General features: G+C 39.3%; 1 protein-coding gene across 3 annotated transcripts; it reads right to left on the bottom strand.

Annotated features, from left to right (window-relative positions):
- Positions 1–139: 139 nt before the first annotated feature.
- Positions 140–20,101, bottom strand: LOC120503139 (protein zyg-11 homolog B). Of its 3 annotated transcripts, XM_039711312.1 has the most exons (15): positions 19,965–20,101; positions 14,246–14,411; positions 11,141–11,895; positions 8,969–9,109; positions 7,578–7,754; positions 7,354–7,418; positions 6,647–6,746; positions 6,516–6,566; positions 5,833–5,994; positions 5,680–5,727; positions 4,853–5,050; positions 4,706–4,758; positions 4,380–4,477; positions 1,929–2,128; positions 140–1,143 (listed from the first exon to the last, which is right to left on the bottom strand). In XM_039711312.1, exons 1-14 carry the CDS (start codon positions 19,965–19,967, stop codon positions 1,938–1,940), a joined length of 2,208 nt encoding a protein of 735 aa, XP_039567246.1. In that variant the 5' UTR covers positions 19,968–20,101; the 3' UTR covers positions 140–1,143; positions 1,929–1,937. The 3 variants fall into 3 exon arrangements, with proteins under 3 accessions (XP_039567246.1, XP_039567245.1, XP_039567247.1); XM_039711311.1 differs by having other exon boundaries at positions 140–2,128; XM_039711313.1 differs by lacking the exon at positions 19,965–20,101 and adding an exon at positions 18,049–18,128 and having other exon boundaries at positions 140–2,128.
- Between the last annotated feature and the right edge of the window lie 970 nt (positions 20,102–21,071).

Below are 21,071 nucleotides of genomic sequence, written 5' to 3'. Positions count from 1 at the left end.
CTTCATGAAGTGACACATCTCTCATCTGGCCTGATGCCAGCATCACCCTTGCATTTTGTGCTGCAAGGAGGAGTAATTTTTTTTTTTTTAGTTAAGTTGCTTCAGCAAATTCTCCAGTTATTAGGAAAAGACAGCACTGTAAGGAGAGTTCTCATCTTTATTTTAAAATCTTGTAGCAATTGATTTATATTCATTCTATTGACACCAATTTTGACAAGTTTTGTGTTCCATTTAATGTAAAGGAAATTCCATTGCAGACATCTTAGAAGGGTGGTGGGTAAAAGCCTATAGGTTGTTTTTAATTTTTAAACCACCTTCATAATTCAAAGCTACAGCCAGCTGAATTTCTGTTGGAATGGAGAAAACTTTATATAACCAGATCCACAGATTAAAATGATGCCAGCCAAAATTATACTCTAGTACAAAAAACAATTACACAACACCGATTAAATTACTGGATCAGTACCTTTTGAGGTTGCTGAAATACATATTAATTAGGTTATTAAAGATTAGAGGTGGTGTTTTTTATGTGAAGGATGGGAGTTGGGAGGGGAAGGATTTAAAAATAGTAAAATACAGTCATCATGAAGAAGCCATTTCTGCTGGTAAGCTACCAAACATAAGTTTTCTTTTTAAATTCAATTACCCAATATTTACAGAAGAGTCTCTGAATATCAATCAGTTGCCATGGAAATATGGAGACTAAGCAGATAAACAAAAACAACACCTGAAATTAAATTGAATTTGAATGGACATGCAGTTTGCTTCCATCACTTGCATTCTATCAGGCATCTGTACATTGTGCAATATGTTTCATTCAACACATGGTTTGAAACCCAAGAAAGAAATAAGTTGTAACAATTAGCATCTTTATGTAAAATTTCATACTCCACAAAACAATTCAATTGACACAGGGCTTACACAGGACATTGGGTGATACTTTGCACTCACTGTGATGGCTTGGAAATATAATTCACTGCACAATACTCACAGAATATTTACAGAAAATGAAAGCAACCATTAGTCTCTTATAAATAAGGTGACCAAATATCTCAGTCTTCTATGAATACATGCAACCCCCTCCATGATGAAGTCATGTCAGGTCTTTGCTCTAATCAGCCTTCTCCTATCCCCATGAGTATTCTAAAAACAAAAGAAAGATATCACACACAACCAAAAGTAGTCACACAAAAACCCCATTCTTGTTATAAAATTTAAATTCTCAAGCATCCTTTTAGTACTATCTCATTTTAGTTCCGTTTCTACTGCTTTACTTCAATGGGTTTCCCCTTTCCCTGAATGTGATGCTGGTCCCCACCTTGACAGAAGCAGGGAGGACTCTGGAGAAATGAACTGTGAAAAGGCATCATCCCAGCAGCAAGGAAAACAAAAGAACATGGCTTGCAGGCAAAAGGAAAAGGAAGCTGAAGACCCCATTTGTGTCTAGAAGGGACAATGGACATTTTGGTCGCCTTAGTTACAAGTCTCTCTGTCACCTGCATGCATGGACTTTTGTTTCAGTCTGTAAGCGTTGATCTCACAACCACACACAGTTTTATTCAAACACCAAACTGGTGAACAGTGTTAAGAACAGCAACCACAAGGATGGAACAGCCTTTTCTCTCAGAAGTCACAAAACAAGATACTCCTTGAAGTCTTCTTTCCAGCTGTGCACATGGGTCTGTCCAAGTCCCATCTCCTGGTAGCCAGCACTAACCCTGCAGGCATGACCAGCTCAAGCTGTGACCCTTTACAAGTTGTGTACAAGGTTGCCATTAAAGGTGACGTTCAGCAAGGTTACCACACATGGTTTGGGTACCACAGTTACCAGCAAATCACTTTAATGGTGACCAATATATTATAAGTTACTCCAACTACACACATATCAGAGAGGATTATTACAAAGACAATACTTTACACTCCTCTACCTGCAGCTTTCAGTTTGGTTTGCTTTGTTGCTGTTTTCTACACGGTGGTGGTCTGCCATGGCGCATAATGTGTTTTTCTAAACTATCCAGGATGGCAACAGCAATCCTTTGGACATGGGGATCAGTGTGGACATTTTCCTTGATGTTGTACAAATGCTGCAAACCACCTTCTTCAATTAACATACTGCAGTATCTGGCGGCTGTAATAGGATTATAAAAAGGGAATTAAAACCAGAATTATCTAGGGTAAAGGTAGGAGGTACTGTAAACACTGATTCAAATCCACTTTTGTCTCCAGGCAGTATTTAAGACACTCCCTAAAGTGTGCACAGAAGTGCATGAGTACTTTAACTGACAACACAGAGTTATTTGGACAGGACTCCAGCTGTAATCTCTTACCAGTCTGTCTCAGCTGACTGGAAAGTGCCCTGCAATATGCAAAGTATTCTCTCTTCCCCCATCTCCTCTACAGGCATTAAAATGCACATAAACAAACCAGAAGAAATGGGAATCAAAAGCACTATAGTGTCTATGAACATCCAGGTAATGACAGGACCTTTCCCAAAAACCTTGGTACAGAACAGTTACCAAAAAATGCTATCAGATATTCCACATCATTTACAGAGGCCTCCAGGCTCGGAGAGAAAATACAAACTAGTTCCTTCCTATAGTTTGCTAAGTATATAGATGGTGGCCTCTCATTAATTATAAGTTGCTACAAATGCCTTTCCAGGGTTTCTTCCAGTTATATTCTGGGATTCAGTAAGCTGAAATCACACCCCCACCAGCTGCAGCATTATTAAGTGCAGGGAACAGCTATAAAAAGAGCTGTAGGGTGAATGCAATGTGCAAGCTCCAGAAGTTGTTTTGGAAAGGTCAGGATGACTGTAATGCAATCCACAGGACATTACCTCAGACAGGCCCAATTTCACCATTCATCTCAGTGATGCAACACCAGACTTGTTTTAATGCTGATGTTGAGCATTTCTCTGGGGATCACATTTACTGTGGCACTACAAATATTTTAGTTCGGTTACCTCACTGAGGTGACTATGACATACACAAACAGCAGCAGAATAAAAAAATATACAAAAAAGCTTAAACCAATTACTTCGAGACTATTTTACACTGTCATTTATAGGGGGAAGTCAAAATAAAAAGCATCTCCTCTCCAGGACTACTAAAAGCTTTCTAGGTACCAAGCACCAAAAGCTGAAGATTTTCCTTCCAAATATTTCAGAATTAAACACTTTTCCCCCCACAGTAGGTTATTACATTTGCTACCAAACATTTGGTTTCTCTGCAACTCTGTCCAGAAGCTTCTGGCATCAACTACCATCAGAACGAAAGGAATTCTGTCTTGGTCTCAAATCAGGAGCAGTCCAATACAAACCTCAGTAGCATGTTAAAAATTTAGATGTGAGGGCAAACAAAATACCAAAAATAAATAGAACAAATAGGACAACATAAAGTTAACAGGACTGAGGCACAAAGAGAAATTACAGGGCCTTATTTGTAATTTGTTATCCAGATCTGACCAGTAAAACAATTCTGACAGAACAGTCTGACTTCATCATGAAAAATCTTACAGATTCTGGACAGTACCCTGGGAACAGTGGCATATTTATGAGCTCTGTGAAGGACAGCAAAACAGTATTCTGTGTGCAGTTATATATTATTGGTTGCTCCTGAATAGATGCTTTATCACTGCAGAAATAGAGATTTATTGGACAGGGATAAACAAGCCTAGATATGCTGCCATCAAGGAGATTAAAAACTGGCACAGAAAACACTTTAAATATTTTAGAAGAAATCTGCTTTATATAGATATATTCATGCCAAAAATTTCTGTCAAAAAAACCCCAACATTAAAAGCCAGGAAGGTTCATCCTCTCCTACACTTAGGTATGGTTGGGGGATTTATCTCCTTTTCCCAACAATTGTGCATTACATCAGATGCTCTCAAATCATTCTACTTCTCATGTTGCAGATGGGAAAGAGAGATTAAGGAAGTGACATTTATGTCACAGCAAGTTACTGCAAAGAGGCAATTAGAGATGAGGAATAACTATAGATTCTGTTCCCATAGTAAGACACTGCTACCTGCCATGGTCATTGCTCTTAATTTAAAAGGAATTTGTTGCCCAGCATTAATATTTGCATATTCTATTTGAATAAAAACATATGTGCAAGCAAAAAATGTAGTTGAATCTTAACAAATCCACATTTTGGAATTAACACTATGCATCTAACAGTAAAATTTCAGCTATAGAAGAGATGTAAGAAACTTTTACTACTCTCTTGCTCTGCCCCATTTAGTCAAGCCCCAAATGTAGTTTCTCCAGAGGATTAGGAGTGAATACCCCAGAAATTCTTATTTTTCCCACTTCATGCTAGTGAATAACATACCAAAAATAAGAATTTTAAGGGTAATATTCTCTCAATACATACGATTTTTGCTGCAGACGTGCTGCATGGCCCACACTGCCCATAACTGGACACCAGGTGTCATGAAACAGCCAAGTAGTGGGAAAAATGGATTGAAAGACCTATCAAAAAATAAAAAAGAAACAGTTATTTGCTTTATTACTAGATACTATTGCTTCAGAGGTCATATGTCTGTTCATTCAGCCACATGTTAACTACAGCAGACATTGATAAACATTAGGAGGTTGGTCTGCTGCATCTAAAACTCATTTAAGACAACTACCTGCAAGTAGGTATGTGGTATGCTTTTTTCCCCCAAACTCTTGATCACAAGATAAGACAATAGTTACCTGTAAGCCACCATCTCACATTCTGGGGTTGGCCAATTCAAAATGGCAGTATGCTGTAAAATACAGAACCAAGAAAATCGACTGTTAAATACAAACATTGAAAAACAACAGACAAGACTGTGATAAAATTCACCATTATTTCTGTACCAGCTGTTCAAGGAGAGATGTCCTCTGGCTGCGACTTAATGTCCAGGCCTGCTCTCCTCGAGATATCAGATGAGCAATAATCCCTGCTGCAAAGTAGCTGACTTCCACCTCCACACTGTGCAGCAATTTACTGATGTGGTCTATGAAGTCCTTCCACATTAATTCAGAATGGAGTTCTTTCACTTCAGCTATGTTATTCTGGAATGGGGAAATAAATAATTTTAAAAAAAAGAGAAAATGTCAACAGAAAGAAGATGGTGTGAGGGAGATAAACACAAACTTGAACCGTATTGTGTGAGTAGGCACAGAAATACTCAGATGAGATCTCTGTACATCAGTGACCACCACATGCCAAAATACTACTTTTGCTTTTGTAAATTTTTCCAGTCTATGCAGGAATATGCATCACAACAAAGAGGTTTTCTCCTAAGTGATTTTATGCCATTAACATTTAGATTACACAAAATCAAAGGGTATTATTAACATTCTCAAGCCAAATTAAAAAAAATTTCAGCAGTACAAAATTCTTCATTCCACTGACTTTCAACCTACTTTTTGCATTTGGACTCATGTGAAACCTCACTCTCCTTTCTGAAAAGCTCTTTTTATTTACTCTAACCATCAATTTCAATGTAACTTTTGAAGAAACATAAATCAGCCCAAAAACATGTCAATTGCAAATAATACACACTATAAGGATTAAAGAAGAACATTAAAATATTAGGATATGAAAAACTAATTTTTCAGATTAACATAGCATTAAAAAATCCTTTCAAAATAAAATTTTAGAAGTATATATTTCAGATTGTTTTTCTTTTTCATCTCACCAAAAGTCCAAGAACTTTCTGCTGGATGGATGATTCAGATGGAAAAGACTGTGGATAAAGGAAGCAAAAACAAATAAACATTTATGCTTATTATTGAAACAGCTTTAATTAAAACCTGTGTTGATAATCCACCACCAAGCCCCCCTTCCTCACCTCTAAGACTCTCATGAAAAGTTCTAGCCCTTGGTTTTCAATAAAGTGCCGACACGTTGTTGGAGATTCATCTGTGAGGTTCCAAAGTGCACTCAGTGTGAACTTGAGGGTGGTATCTACAAGATTCTGATTCGTTTTCTGTTTAACTATTTGTAGAAGTTGCTGGGGGAAAAAAAACCATCAAAATATCAACATATGTATTAACTCCTCTGCTTTTTCTACACTAAGTGGGCAATGCATAGCTGTCATTTATACACAGAGAAAAGATATACACGCTTAGAGTCAAACTACACAAAATAAACTGGCTATTAAACTTTTTACCTCTGCTCTGAGCATGGTAGCCTGCTAAAGGAATTCCTTGTTTCTACAGTAATGACATTTGTAGGGGTATTACAGATGGCACAAAGCCACTCACAGAACTCTGAACCTTTACAGCAGTATTCTCATTTTGAGCATCTTTCATCTCAAACAATGAATTTCAAATCAAGGTACGTCTTGTTATCTTACTTTGCATTAATTGTGTCAAGTCTTCCCACTTTGGCTTACCCTCTAAATAATTTTCACATGAATACATGTTAATATGTTCTTAGAATTTTATCTCCTTATGTTTGCTTTGTATCTCCAGGAATACTGCTAGTATGAACAGCTGGAGAAGATGGGATGGCAGGAGACCATCTACTTACCCTAACAATGAAGAGTTCTGCACCAAGTTGAGCTGTTTGCTCTGTTGAAAGCTGTAAACAAACAAAAGCAAATCAACATGATTTTACACTTTAGAAATGTTATCCTATCATCTCAAAGCTTAATTCCATACCTTTGCAGCAAGAATGGAAATTATGGCTACAGCCATCCTTTGCATGTTTTGATCTTCATGATTGCACAGCCACTGCATAACAAGTTTGGCTGCTTCAAACCTGCAAGTTAAAAAATCATAATTTTCATAAATCTCATAAGTGTCAGTAAAAGAAAGATGTACACAGACAACAGAAGTATACTTCATACCATAAAAAGCAGAAAGACATAGTGAAATTGGAAGTATTATATGAGCCTCTGTCAGCTTTAAGCTGTTGACTTAGGGTCTCTTACTTCTAATTAGGTATCTGAGTGCACAGGAAGTGCTTCCAAAGAAGGCAGGAAAATTTGGCACAATCTTCTGAAACAGCAGATCATCACACTTCAAAGTATTTGGACAAAACATTTGAGTAGAAAAATGTCTGCAAAAAACAACCCTAGAGAAATGCTGACATCTGTTACATGGAATTAAGGATAGAACCATCCAGGTGAAGTTAAAAAAAACCCCTGTACAACAAAGGATTTTTTCAGACCTACACTCAATGGTGTATGTATATATATATATATATATATATATATATAGGTCAACAAACCTAAAACAATATAGGCCAGATAAATTCAGCACACTGGAATGATTTAAACTGAGCAAGACTGGGGCCAGAAACAAAGCTTCTGAACAAAAATATTCTGCAATGCCACAACTCATTTCAACTGACATCCAAAACTTGCCTGTTAAATGGGACATCCTGAAGGATTCTGTCACTGCATAGTGAAAGAAGGCAATTCTTTTGCAGCTGTGAGAAATGAAAAATAATTCATTAGCAACACACAGATTTCACAACACCTTCTTGCTATGAACATATTTCCATGAAGTGCTGGGATGTGGAGAAGCCTTTTGTTGAGACCCACAAGACAGAGGACGGCACAGGAAGCAGAGAGGTTTTGCCTTGTACCTGCTGATGGTTTGGGAAGTGCTCCATGGCCTTGAGCAGCAGGTGAGTGACGTCTGCCAGGAGGCGCACGGGCATGCCGGCCGCCAGGTCCTGCTTGGTGAGGTTGAAGACGCAGGCGCTCGCCGCCAGCTGCACCGGCAGGTTCAGGGGGTGGTTCCTCATGCCGATCACCACCAGCTGCAGCACAAGGTGGGCCCAGTTAGCTGCTCACACATCTGCACACACACCCAAGAACAATCTGCCTCCTGCTCGAGGCCACAGCAGTGACTCACAGCACCCAATTCCTGCCTCCCTTGCACTTGAGTGAGAAATCCATCTGGTGTGATTTGAGTTCTCAAGGAGTAACATTTCCTTCTGCTCAGCGATTCAAAGCTGGCAACTGCTACTGCTCCAAGTCCTTTTGCACAGCTTGTAGCAACCTCTCAAAGAAGAGGCTGCACAGATTGCAAGAAATTCCTAGAAAGAGCCAGGTTGGGATAAAATCACCAAACCCTTTCAGAGGTGAATGAACAGGACAGAGTTTCTGCAGTGCAATGATAATGATGTAGTGCCTTGTTGTCTGGTGATGATCCATTTGGAATCACATCCTGAGCTGCTAGGTCAGGAAGGATTTTATGCAGCTTTGTCCTGAATGATGTATTTGGCTATATATGTTAACTGTGATTTCACTAAATAAACACTTAATAATAATATTTTTCTTGTTGTCTTGACTGACAAAGTCTTTTTGATATTGATGCAGAAAATTTAAGGCCACTTGTTCAACATCGAACAGAATAAGAAAAATAAAAACCACATGTCCTACTGGTGCCTCTTTTTAGGATCCCTACAAAACTTAAACCACCTCTGATGTTCTAGACATGGAAAGCCAATGCCTAGAATGGATTTCTAAGGAAGTTTCTGGGCTCCAGGTTACAGCCCCATACAGAACACTAACAATATCCATTCACCCGTCACCCTACTGGAGGTGACAGCAGAGAAACTGTCACTGAATTCTTTCCTTATTATTGTTTCATGAGCATCAGCAGAAGACACTGCTGTGTCTGGTGAATAAGAGTAGACACACCTTTGATTAGAGCCCAAACAGATATGATCTAATGACAGAATTCAGCATCTGAAGAATATTTCATATCATAATCACAGGGATGTGAAAAAATTAATTTACACACTACTAAATTTAGATAATTTCTGTTAGTAGAGAATAATTTTGCCTAACATAAAACACTACAGGGCACCTTCTACATCACTAATTTTTAAATAGTTCTTTTTTTTTATTTTAACATTACAATTTTAATCTTAAAAAACACAACCAAAAAGGTAAAAAGCTTATAAACTAATTTATACCAGGCTTTTGGGGGTGAGCTCAGGAACAACCATCAAAACTATTATTTTACCTTTAAAATTTCAGGCTTAGTTTTTTCCATTACATGTGTCAGGCTGAATAAATGAAAGAGTGCTTCTCTCACAAAGAAGGCCCGTTCACTGTACCGCTTCAGTGCTTCTGAAATCTGAGTTTCATTTGCTTCTCCTGACACCTGTGAATACAGAAATAATCTTTAGTTCAAGATGTCAGCATTTTACTTTCAAAATTTTGTTCTCAAAAAATGCAAAGCTGCAGTTTCAAAGACAGTGATTTGGCCAAGTCCTTCAGTAAGCAAACGATTGCCAGGCTGCTCTGGTTTCCATTTAATGATATTTTCTGTTTATAACTGTAAATTGTGTAACTGGTTTGTTCCTCAGTCCTACTATTTAATGAATCATTGCTGCAATCACTTTTTTAAAATTCTTAGGGCAGCATGCAGAATTTGTTCTACTTAACATGGCACATACAAAAAAAGCAAAATGTTCATATATGAAGTGTCACAGTCTGTGCAGCCTGTATTGTAGACAGGCATATTTTTATCAAACTTCTGATATCAGGAATATATTACAGCCTTGAGAGAACTGACAGCATCTTGGATTTTGTTTTATATTCTCCACTGATTAGAACAGAGCAACCCTGTTTACTGACATGTTGTACAGCCAATTATACCCTACATGAAAAATTTCCACTTGGTTTCATGTTCTCAACTATAATATCTGCCTAGTGTTCATAATCAAATTGCACAGGGCTGCTGTAAAGACAGTAATATTTTACCTCTGCTGTTTCCATGAGTTCTGTATCTTGTTTACTCTTTAGCAGTATCTAGACTAAGCAGTTGAATATTTCAGTAGAATTACTAATGAATTTAGGTCGCAATAAAATGGAAATAAAACCAATCATAGCCTACAGTCCCTTGACAATTATGCCTTAAAAAAAAAGGAATGCAAACTGCACTTTGCTAACCACAGTGCCACAAGTCCATTGTGACTTTCACATTACTAGAACCTTCTTCCTTCCTGCCTTTTCATGGCACAGACAGTTCAAGGAAGCAAGTATTCTGAACAGCAAGGATTACATTGTATTATTTTACATCAAACATGAGGTATAACCTCCTGCTGCTGGATATCATCATACCAAAGGGGAACTTGCTTTCTCTGTGAATTTCAACATTGAGACACTTTGCTATCAGCTGTGACAACTAAGCACTCAAAAGACCCGGCCCTTAACAACTGTCAAATGTTTCAGGGGGAAAAAATACAAAATAGTGTAGCTGTGTTACTCCACTTGCCTAAAACAAGAGCATTCTGAATTTTAAGACTGAAGTGGAAAACTAGACTTGCACAGGAGACAGACTAAACTATGGACATTAGGCTCTCTTCCTCATTCCCTCTGCAGCTTCCATCATCCTCAAGACACAGCAGAAAGGAAAACTCAGTGTCAAAGATGATACACCATTGACATGTCTAAAACAACTTTTTTTTAATTAATTCTGACCTGCTCATTCTCCAATAACTGCCTTCAGATTTTACAGAACAGGGAATGATGTCTTGTTGCCTGGCTCTAAAAGATAAATAAACGCACTTCAGAAAACATCATCTCATCCTAAAGGGGCTAAGTAATTGAGGATTTGTGAAGTCTTTCATCCGAAGTTATTGCTTCTCAGGTGATGTATTCATCACCAGAAGACCTTTCAAGATAGGCAGAAATATTGTAAGAGGAAATAGCAGTGGTGATGGAGCATAACAGCAGCCGAGTGATTCAGCTTTATTGTATCTGCCGTGTTAATCATGAACTGCTCAAAGCTTATGCAAATTCTACCTCCACCCCTTACACATTGCTGACTTATGCCAGATACTGTCTGGAAGCCAGGGAATATTATCCTACTAAGTGACTTCAGACAAGACAAAGTTCAACTCTCTTAGATATGGAAAATCAAGATCTAAGGTTCACTGAAAAGGCACAGAAAACAGATGCCTCTTACAAGTATATGTAGTATATGTATACATACAGTATTATGTAAATTTAGCAGTTTGTGTCAAAATTAAGTAGGAATTTCACCTTAAGCCAGTAATTATAACAAACAGTTTAAATAAGTTAACCTACAGCCTCCTTCTGAAACACACACATACATTTGTTACAAACAATTAGCTCTATTTTCCCTGCACACTGTATTTTTTCAGTGAAATTAATTCCCCCATTTAACCTTCAGGTTTCCTTCTCCTGTTAAGAACTCTGAGTAGCCGGCATCAGTAGCTAGCAGTCCAACAAACTGCATCGTGGGCCGCTGCAGAACGAAAGCTTGCACAGCTTTGTCTGTGACATGTTTTCTTCCAGAAATGTCCAAAGACACAAGGTTAGGCAAGATATCTTTCTGTTCCAGTAAACGAAGAGCTATGTCTGATGTGAACTGTTTGTCATCCGAAATATCAAGGTGATTCAGGTATTTTAGTTCTCTTATAACATCCAGAATCTGGGTTGTGGTCATTTTCAAGCATTTCAGGTGGTGCATGGTCAAAGACTTGAGCCTGTCTTTGCAGGTGAGGAGTGCTGTTATGTCAGTGACAGAGGTGTTGGATATATCCAGACTCTCCAACCTGGGAAGTGAAGCAACATCTGCCAAGTCCTCGTTGTAGAACAGCACGTTGGTGATGCTCAAGGCGCGGAGCCCAGACAGCTGACTGAAACACCTCTCGTAGGGGTCTTCCAGAGAAAGAGTCAGTGAGTTCAGCACCAGGCACTGCAGATTCTGCTGGATCCACTTATTGCTGCCCAGCCCGCTGATAATGTCTGTGATTGTGATATCTGCATTGACCCCCGTGGCATCCAGCTCCACCAGCTTGTGGTGGCAGAAGGCTTTGCGGAAAGCCACGGCTGAGATTTTGGCTTTGCGGATGCAGGCTCGCTTCAGGCGCATCTGGTTGCCCCGGAAGATGCCCACGGTGCCATCGTTCAGAAGCCCTGTGGGAAAACAGCATCAGTGCTTGGTCCAGTGTTACACACCACCACTTTGACATTAAGAACCCAAAGGGTACAAAGTGTTGGCAGAGAAAATTAATTGCAAAGTAGTTTGACTTGGATCGTCACGCCACCGATCCAAAATCTTACGTTTGCGATTCCGCTTTGAAGATTATGAGGTCATGTTTGGAAAATTCCAGGTTTAAGAATAGGACAGATAAATAAGAAGCAGGAAATGCACGTTACCTGTTTGGTTCAGAAAATGGAACACAAAATAAATAAAATATGGGTATGATTCAAAAACAATTAGACTGCTGCCCTCATTTGCTGTATTTTTCTCACTGAACTGGTTAGAAGTGTGCTAAAAGCAGAATTTCAAAATTTCTGAGTGCAATTCTCCTCTGGCCACAGTTCCATTAACCTCAAGATTGCACCACCTATCAATGACTTGTTCTCATCTTGCTTTAACTACATAATCTAGCATTTGACTGAATTCATAAGTAGGACCAATACTAAATTAAGCTAATTAAGTTCTATATGATGAAGGTAGGAGTGTTGCTCAGAAACAAGCTGAATGTGAGAAAGAAACCTAAGAAGTGATTCAAAGAATAGAAAGAAGAGGGCAAGGAAAGGGTAGGAAGGAGAAAAAGACAGCAATGAAAAAAAGAAAATGCAACAATTTTGTTTCATTTCTTTTTACTCTGTAGAAAGAATGCAGAAGTAGCTTTTTCTTGCAAGACACTGGCAACATCCTAACTGAAACAATACATTGAGTTCCCTGAATTATCAAAAATGCATTGAATATACAAATATGAAATCTTGGTGTCTTATCAACAAAAGGATTACGAAAAGCCATGTGAAGGGTACAGCTGCACAGGCATCCACACAAAAGGAGTAGGAAGAACATGTCCTAGTTTTGCTCCTACAGGGTTATAAATGTCAACATTCCTAGCTTTTAATCTCCTATCTTCACACATACTTAACAAAGAAAATGAAATAAAAATTCAATATATTTGAATAATAACATCATTGCCACTACAGTTTGGATTTAAGTCGTGGGCTAGTAATTGCCTCTGTGACAAAGGCAAATATAAAGATACCTTTCTAAGGAGCAAATGCTTCAGGCACTTCTGACCAAGCAGTCAGAGGAATACTTTCCTCTTTTGCAGGGAAAGCAAAAAAATATGGGATGAAACAACTGGAATGGAGCAGAAAAAGTAAAAGCAATTAATACAATTACAGTTTGGTTAAAGTATCACTAAATTACTTCTTAATTTTTGCTGATCTCTTCATTTAAGAGATTAGCCTATCTTAGCCACACTGTATTTGCCTGCCACACACTTTATTCTACCCTGCATTCTCTGTGTTTGTGGTATTTTGGTGTCTGGAAGTGTCTTCACCACTTCCAGCACTGGCAGTAAGTTGCTGGTAATTCAGTTTCTTTGAATCTGACTTCTTAGGACTACCCTAAATAACTCCTTATCAGAAAGTAGTCTATATTAAAGATTACCCTTTTTTTAAGAGCTTGTCTATTTTAGGACCATTCCTTCTGTTATTTCTGACCAGAACAACTTCAGAAAACCATCACTTACCCAGTAAGATCCAAATAAAATCTGCACCTATAGGATAGGGTGTTTGCTCTGTTTACAGTACTTTTTCTAGTGTCATGTCTCATTTTTTAACAAAAGTCTCTGGCATCTCAAGGAACGGGTCTCTTATCTCTACTCTAGCACAATTTATACCTTTACTTTTTCATGATAAGAAATTTTATTATACAAATTTTATCATGCTTAAAACAAGCAACCAAGATGGCAGCCCTATCCTCAGAGAAATGCTGACACAGAACCAGAAAGCCAGAACACAAAATGTAAGACTACCATAAGCTGTTTATACCACTATAAAACTGAGGGCTTTGAAACAAATAATTCCATATCAATAAAAGTGTTAACAGAGATGAGAAACTGTTTTAACTAATCAAAAGGTTATTTTCTAACTTAATCACAGGAGCACACAGTAAAAAAAATCAATTAAATGCTCTTCAAGAGGTATTGTTGCTAGAAGCAGTAGAATCTTTTTTTTTCTCAAATGACTGAAAGAAGATTGAAGAATGCTCAAATAAATGAACAGTAAAATCATAAACAAAGACTAAGAACTTTCTATTTAGATCTATGTGGCAATACAAAGCTCAGCTGAAGCTGTGTAAAGCAAAAATAACAAAAATTCTCTATTAAGGGATTACAGAACACAGTTTTAACAGCTGCAGCAGCAGATTCTACTAGAAAATATAGCAGAACTGCAATGTCACATTCCAGTGACATAAGTTCACCACTGACCCACAAATGATTGTTTTTACCATGAAATGCCATCGTCTGCAGCAGTCGATCAGCCACCTCTTGAGGGAACATTCCTGGCTCCTGCAAGCAAAAGGTTCCATCTTGCCTTTCTGTGCAGAACTTCTCTAGGTTGGCAGTCAGGAAATTCAAACAGATATCAAGTAAAGAATATGGAGAAGCTTCCTCCTGTCATATGCAAAACACAATGAAACAAAGGAGATTAGTCACGTCATTCTTTCTGTGAACCTTCCATTACTCTATAATGTCTTTTTTGTTAGTCTGGCAAATATTACAAGAGGAAATATCTCCCTCAGAGCCACACAAAGTCAGGTCACACAATGAAGAACTGGCCAAACCAATGGCAGCCTCCCTCCCCAGTCATGTCTGCTGTGCTTTCTTTCAACCCTGCTTGTGTTCCCAGAGGAATAAATGCAATTGCTGAAAAATAATTTTAATTTATGAAGTCTATTGGGAATTAATCAATCAAGAGAGACTGAAAGAAGATTTAAAAATCAAATTATACTTCTGGATTTTAAATATTTCTTTTCATCTTTCATTTAAGATATTAGAAGTCTACTACCAACCAACATAAGAAATGCAGATACTACAGATAAATTGCATATATAAGAGCAATTTTTGATACTGAAAAGGGCAGCTAGAGCTTCACATCAAAAAATGAAACCAAAAAGGAACTGGTTTAATTCCAAATCTTGTGCAGCAATAAACTAACATCTATTACAGTAATCCTTTTCCTCTTTCCAGGCACTCTGCACCTGGAAATCATCTAGAGCAGAAGTCTGGGTACAAAGGACAAGGCAGAATATAAACTTGATCTTTTGCCTCAGAGTTTGAGGTTGTACACTGAAACATGAAAATCTCAAAGGGTTTTTTTATTCCATGTCTAATAATAACCTACTGTTTTCAGCCACACAGATTAATCAACATAAAGAATGACTCTGAGCACTGTGAATCATCCCCAGCACCACACAAAAGAAGGCCGAGTGACTGGTACATACTCCCCCAGACAATATTGAAAATAACAGCATCAACTGTTGTCAGATCTCATCTGTAGGAAAAATAGTAGCTTTCCTTTCATACAGAAAGTTCTGGATAATTTCACCTTTCTTTCTCAGCTCATTTAACTTCTGTTACTTCGCTTGCCTAACATGCAGATCACAGGAGTACTGAAATATGTTAAAGGGTATGGAGAAGAAATATAAATAAGGTCACAGCGATAAGTCTTCTAAAATAAGGTGCACATATTTGAGGACTGGGAGGTACCACATTAGAGCAAAGATGGAATGGAGTCTACCTTTAATGAATCATGTATTAACAACAATTAGAGACTGCAGTTTAATAGCTCCTGAAGACTTAAGTACAGGCTTGGGAAATAAAATCGCCAAATTATTCAAATGCAAGTTCTTTCTGCAGCTTCTGACATGCAACTTTTATTCCTCTAACTCAGTTTTGCTAAGTGCTTAAGTTTCATTTTTTTTTAAGCTTTATTATTACATTGTATTGTTACAAAAACAGGAGTTACTTTGTGATGTAACTTGCTCCCATACCAGGAAACGGTGATTTTGGCTGCCTCCAATCTTAAAATTGTAAGAAAATGAAGGACAGAATTCAGAATTGTGAATGTGTTTTGTTTCTTTTTGTTTCTTTGTAGTGTGCAATCATGCTTGACTATTTTAAAATAGTACATGTTTTTATATGAGATGGGAAAATTTCCTTTTAAACTTGAAATCAATACATACACCCAAGGTTTCTATGACAGCTGATGAATCAAACAAAAATCAGAATCTTTACTCAAAGGTGTATGAAAGTCATTCCCATTGAAGCAAAGACATCCACATCTCCATTAGATCTTGTGTTTCTAATTTGACGCTCAAAGATGACAAAATCTGAGTACTGTGTCTCTTCATTCCTCCTGGAACTGTTCCTTCCTGTCTGCCAGAAAAGCTGAAACACTTTGATGTATCAGTGAACAAACTCCAATGAGAATTTTTAGCCCTGTAGATAGGCCACTGGCATATGACTCAGAAAACTATTTTTTCAACCAGTACCTCTGAGTGGCCAATCTGTCCTTTGGAAATGCAAGTTTAATTTTTACATAATCCCTCTGGAAGTTCATTCAGGGCATCTCCATACAATCAAGGAACAAAAAGCACAAGCAGGGATCAATTACTTGCAAACAACACAGTTCTGGTTTTATTAACTCCACTCATTCCCATTACAGGAGACATTTGTAATATTTCTTCAGCTTGCTGCCAAAAGGCTGAGGAAACACCCCTGACAAAGGCTCCTGAGGTAACCTGGGCAGACAGGCAAAATGTTTTTATCTGTATCTAATAAAGTCCTCTGACAAGCATCCTAAAAACAATTTCCTAGACTGGCTGCTACTGAAATAGAAAACTCAAATGCAGTCTGGAAGCCTTTCATGTGAGCTGGAGGCATCCCTTTTCTCACTCCTCTATACTTCAAGACAATATTGCCCAGTTAAAGTTGTATTTAAGCTCTTACAAGGTCAGAATTTAAGTAGTTCATTTCTCTAGCTCTGCTTTTGAATGTCAGGTTGAAGACAAACCTGCCACTTGTTTTCTGATCACTTTCTGTCTAATGAGACACTATAAATGTATGTCAACCATAGCACAGCACTTTAATTTTTTAAAATTATTTAATAAACATCACCAGCAGTTTTTGAATAGAACTTCCATTATGCTATTTTACTTTTTCATAGTCATCTTAATTATCTGATACTTCAATTAACCTCACAGTTTCTTTCATTATATCAAATTAATTGAGTAGCCAGGAAACAAATATAAAAATGAATTCCCCAAACCACAGAATTATGAATTACATGATGCAAGCTGGGGTGCCTTCATTAACTAAAACATATATTATGAGAGTAATGTGACACATCTAAAACCTGGCTAGCTTGTGGAATAGCAAAAAAAAGTTGAATAAAAGCATTTAGATGGGCTTTTAAAAGCTTATTTAAATTAATTATTAAAAAAAAACTTTTAAAGTGCTCAATATAATCAAGGCAAACCAAAAGTGTGCAGGGGGATGGGGCAAACTGCCTGGCTACTGGCCTCTAACAGTAATCCAACCCAGAGGTGAACTGAAATGCAAAACCAGCTTCAACTTGGTGCTACCAGCTCAGCTTCGAGCTCACGCCAGTTGGAAAGGTTCTCCCAAAGAACATTATCCTCCACATTTTCTGTTGAGAATTCCATTAATCAGTTTTAAATACCACTAGAACATACTCAACACATATTTAGAAGTGCAGTTAAAAAGCAAAAAGAACTTAAGAGGGTACATTAAAGCACTGGGAATAAGTTAAAGAATCTTAAGGCAAACATTATAAATTCAGTTTATAGTGGCTGAGTGTGGGTATCAAAATAAAATCCTGTTCCTTTGGGGAAGCATCACCAGGCAAGTACCTGCTTATATAACAATACCTAAAGAAAAATAAGAAACAGGTATAACTGCTGTTTTCTGTCAGTCATTACAACAGGCTTATACTAAAAAAAAAAAAAAAAAAAAGAAAAAAATCCACTGCTGTGTGGGTCTTTCTCACTCAGGCTCTGTCTCCCAGACTCATTAAAAATCCAATTTTTTTGCCATCAGTAGTGTTTTGTTTTGGCTGGTTCTTGTTCCCCCTCAATAAATCAGTATGTAACACTGGAAGACAAATACCAATTTCATCTCTAACAGAGCCACATCTGTTAGATGTGATGTGCTCCCCAAGTTTTACACCCAACTGCAGACCCAGCATGACAAACCCCAGACATGCAAAGCCTCTGTAAGGCAGGCCCACCTGCTTTTCCCTCTCTCACGTCTCAAAGGATGAGATGGGTACAGGGTTAAGGACTTTCCAATTTGTGGTGATCATTTCTCTCGAAACATTAACAGGAAAATAAGAGGTAATTTAGAGCCTCAGTTATGGTGTTGGATCTACCATGTTTTCCAGCTGTTTTCCACCTCCCCACAGCCCCAAAGCTTTACTTACTTTCTTAAAATGAACGTTCTTAAAACAATTAAGAAATAGCAACTCAAGCAACAGCCATCAAAATTCTTCTGAGCGCTAACAGAGGAAAGGCAGTGGAAAATAAACAGTTTCATGATTTATGCTACTAAGAAAGCTTTATAATTATCCTATTTAAATTAAGTTAAATGGAATTAAACAGAAGTAGGTGATTTATTAGCCAGACTCAAGGAAGGATTATGCTCAAAACCTCCAATTTAATGTTAACTATTCTGGCACAAGTAGTGGGAACAGAGAGATTAAAGCTGCTACTGATACAAAGTCAGCAGCGATCACGAGAGGTCTAAAATTAAATAGTGCCCCATTAGAACCACATAGTAAGGCCACGTATTTCAAGATTAATATCAAGAACTTCAGATACGAGTTCATCAATTAGAAGTTACAGAGTGGTGTGCTGAGCCACAAAAAACCAGGGTGAAGCAGCCAAAGAAGGTGCCAGGAGAAGCACAAAAAAAAAAAAAAAAAAGGAAGGATTAAGTAACTTTCAGGACACTCAGGAGATCTCACAGGGCTATTTATGTTAAGATATACCTGCACCATTTCAGTTTAAAGGTAACAGCTACAAGAATACTCTGGGGATGAAAAGCACATTGGGAATAGGACATAAACCCAGCTTTTCTTAGCCTAGAAGATCAAAAGGTGAGAGATACAAATGCTACCTATAAATAAATACAGCACAATATATATAAACTATAGACAGGGGAAAAAAAGCCATTAAAGAGAAGCACACTGCCAGCACAGCAACAAAGGTATGTAGAAATGCCATGAACTGGAAGTTTTGCCATAAATTTAGACATCGGTACATAGTTAAGCAATTAAATTCTATTACAAGAGCAGGCACAAAATGTACCTACTTCAATAACAATGACACATAACACATAACTTTATTAGGAGATTGACCGAAATTAGGCTTTTAATGACAAGGGATGAGACTAGATTGCCCAGGAAGCTCCTGCTAGTCCTTGAAAAGCAAATATGCACACTCATGTCTGGAGCAGAGCAGCAATCCAAACAGCTCCCATATGTTCTGCTCCGGCCTGTGTGGAGCAGGGAAAGGCTGCTCCTTTGGCAGCTCCGTGCTGGAACAGCTCAGGGAGGCCCACGCACCTGCCCTGGCACGGCTTCCTCCGGACAGACCCCGGACAAAGCAATTCCCAGTGGAAGGTGCTGCTGTGGGGCTGGTGGAGGCAGGAGCCGGAGAGGCACAGGCGGTGCAGAGCCGGGCTGTGCCTCACGCCGGCCGGCCGAGGGGCTCTGCCCGGCTCTGGTGCTCGGCCGCGCACGGAGCTGTGAGGGGCCGCTCAGGGCGGCGGGTCTGCCCCGGCCGTCATCGCCCTCCCGGCGCCCTGGGGACACCCGGGCACACCGAGCCGGGATCGAGCCTCCCTCCCTGCCGTCCGCCGGGTCCCGAGCGCCCTTTTACATAACGGGCGGCAGCGCCGCGGTTACACAACGAACGGCGGGGCTGCCCCGGCCCGGCCGCGGTACCGGCGGGAGGGAGGGAGGGGAGGGGGCTCGGCCTGAGCCCCTCAGCCGGGTCTGCGCCGCCGCCATGGCGGCCCCTTCCCCGGGGTCACCTCCGCTACCTGCGCCGGGTCCGGCACCCCGGGACTGCAGGAGAACAGCTCCCCTTCCCTTCCCGCCTCCCTCCTTCCCCCCGTCCCTGCCCGCCACCGCCATCCCCTCACCATCGCGGCGCTGGGTGCCGCCGGCGAGCGCCCAGCCAGCCGGTCCCGTCGCTGGGCTCCTTCTCTTTTCGTTTTTTTTCTTTCCCTCCCTCCCTTCCCCCGTGTTTACCCCTCCGACCTGGAAGTGAATGTTGACTCAGCCGGCCGGAGAACCCGCCTCCCTTAAAGGGGCTGCGCCAGCACAGGTTCGTGCCGTGCCCGGGGAGCGCAGCCTCAACACTCGCGTTTAAGGCTCGAAGTGTGCGGAGAAGGGGCCATTGCGCAGCAAAGAGCATCGGCCGCTCTTGCTACGAGTGTGTGGGACCTGTTTTTCGGCGTGGTTGCTCCGGTAGTGGAGCCGGGACCCGAGAACTCTGAGGCGCCCGTGCAGGTGAGCCGCAGCTCTGCGGCCCTCCCTCAGCCGTGAACTGGCGTCAGCTTCACGCTTCGTGCTCTCAAGCCTCTGCAGTTTAAGTGTTTCCTGTACAAACTGGTTTATTCTGGTAATATGAATAACAACCTGCACCCGTACAATAGCTTCTGCCACCTGCTTTGGAGGGGAGCTTTGCTGTAAGCATAAAGCATCCCGTACAAAGTAATTTCAGGTTTCAGATAACAATAGTAGTGAAGAAAACCTGTCTTACAACCAATACATACAATGTACTGTTGGTCAAGAGAATACAGTTATTTCTTGTTTCAGTAAAGAGTGATACAAATACCCTATCCAAATAAAGTGAATTAGAATACAGAATTTATGTAAAAGAATTGCTGATTCTACATGCAGAAGCTTTGGATAACTGTTGTTTGCAAACCAGCAAGACACATAAATAAATATTAAGGAACAATTGCTAAAATTATTTATGTTTCTGTCTTTACAAGATGGCAAAAGAGTCTATAAATACTATGAAACACAGTTTTACCAGTTTAAGGACTGCATAGTAAAGGTCAGTTATAGTTCCAATTCTTTAGATTAGACTGCTGATGTAGAGAAAATAAATTACATGCTCACGATCTGACAGCACAGAGTTAAGAATTCATGTTCTGAATTTAACCACTTAAAAACCTAATCTGCTTAGAAGAAACAACTTATATAATTATGGACACAGAGCTTAGATAAGGAAGCAGCTC

This window comes from Passer montanus, unplaced genomic scaffold, assembly GCF_014805655.1.
Source record: "Passer montanus isolate IOZ18808 unplaced genomic scaffold, ASM1480565v1 scaffold25, whole genome shotgun sequence".
NCBI classification, from domain to species: Eukaryota; Metazoa; Chordata; class Aves; order Passeriformes; family Passeridae; genus Passer; species Passer montanus.
The sequence above is the reverse complement of the archived record's forward strand: the minus strand, read 5'-3'. Positions and strand labels throughout refer to the sequence as shown.

Bases quoted from the DNA above. Each gene is read 5' to 3' on its own strand.
- LOC120503139 (XM_039711311.1), bottom strand. The intron at 5,995-6,515 runs GTAAGTAGATGG...TTTTTCCCCCAG, and splicing joins CAGAACTCTTCATTGTTAGG to CAACTTCTACAAATAGTTAA. The intron at 4,759-4,852 runs GTACAGAAATAA...TGTATTTTACAG, and splicing joins CATCTCTCCTTGAACAGCTG to CATACTGCCATTTTGAATTG.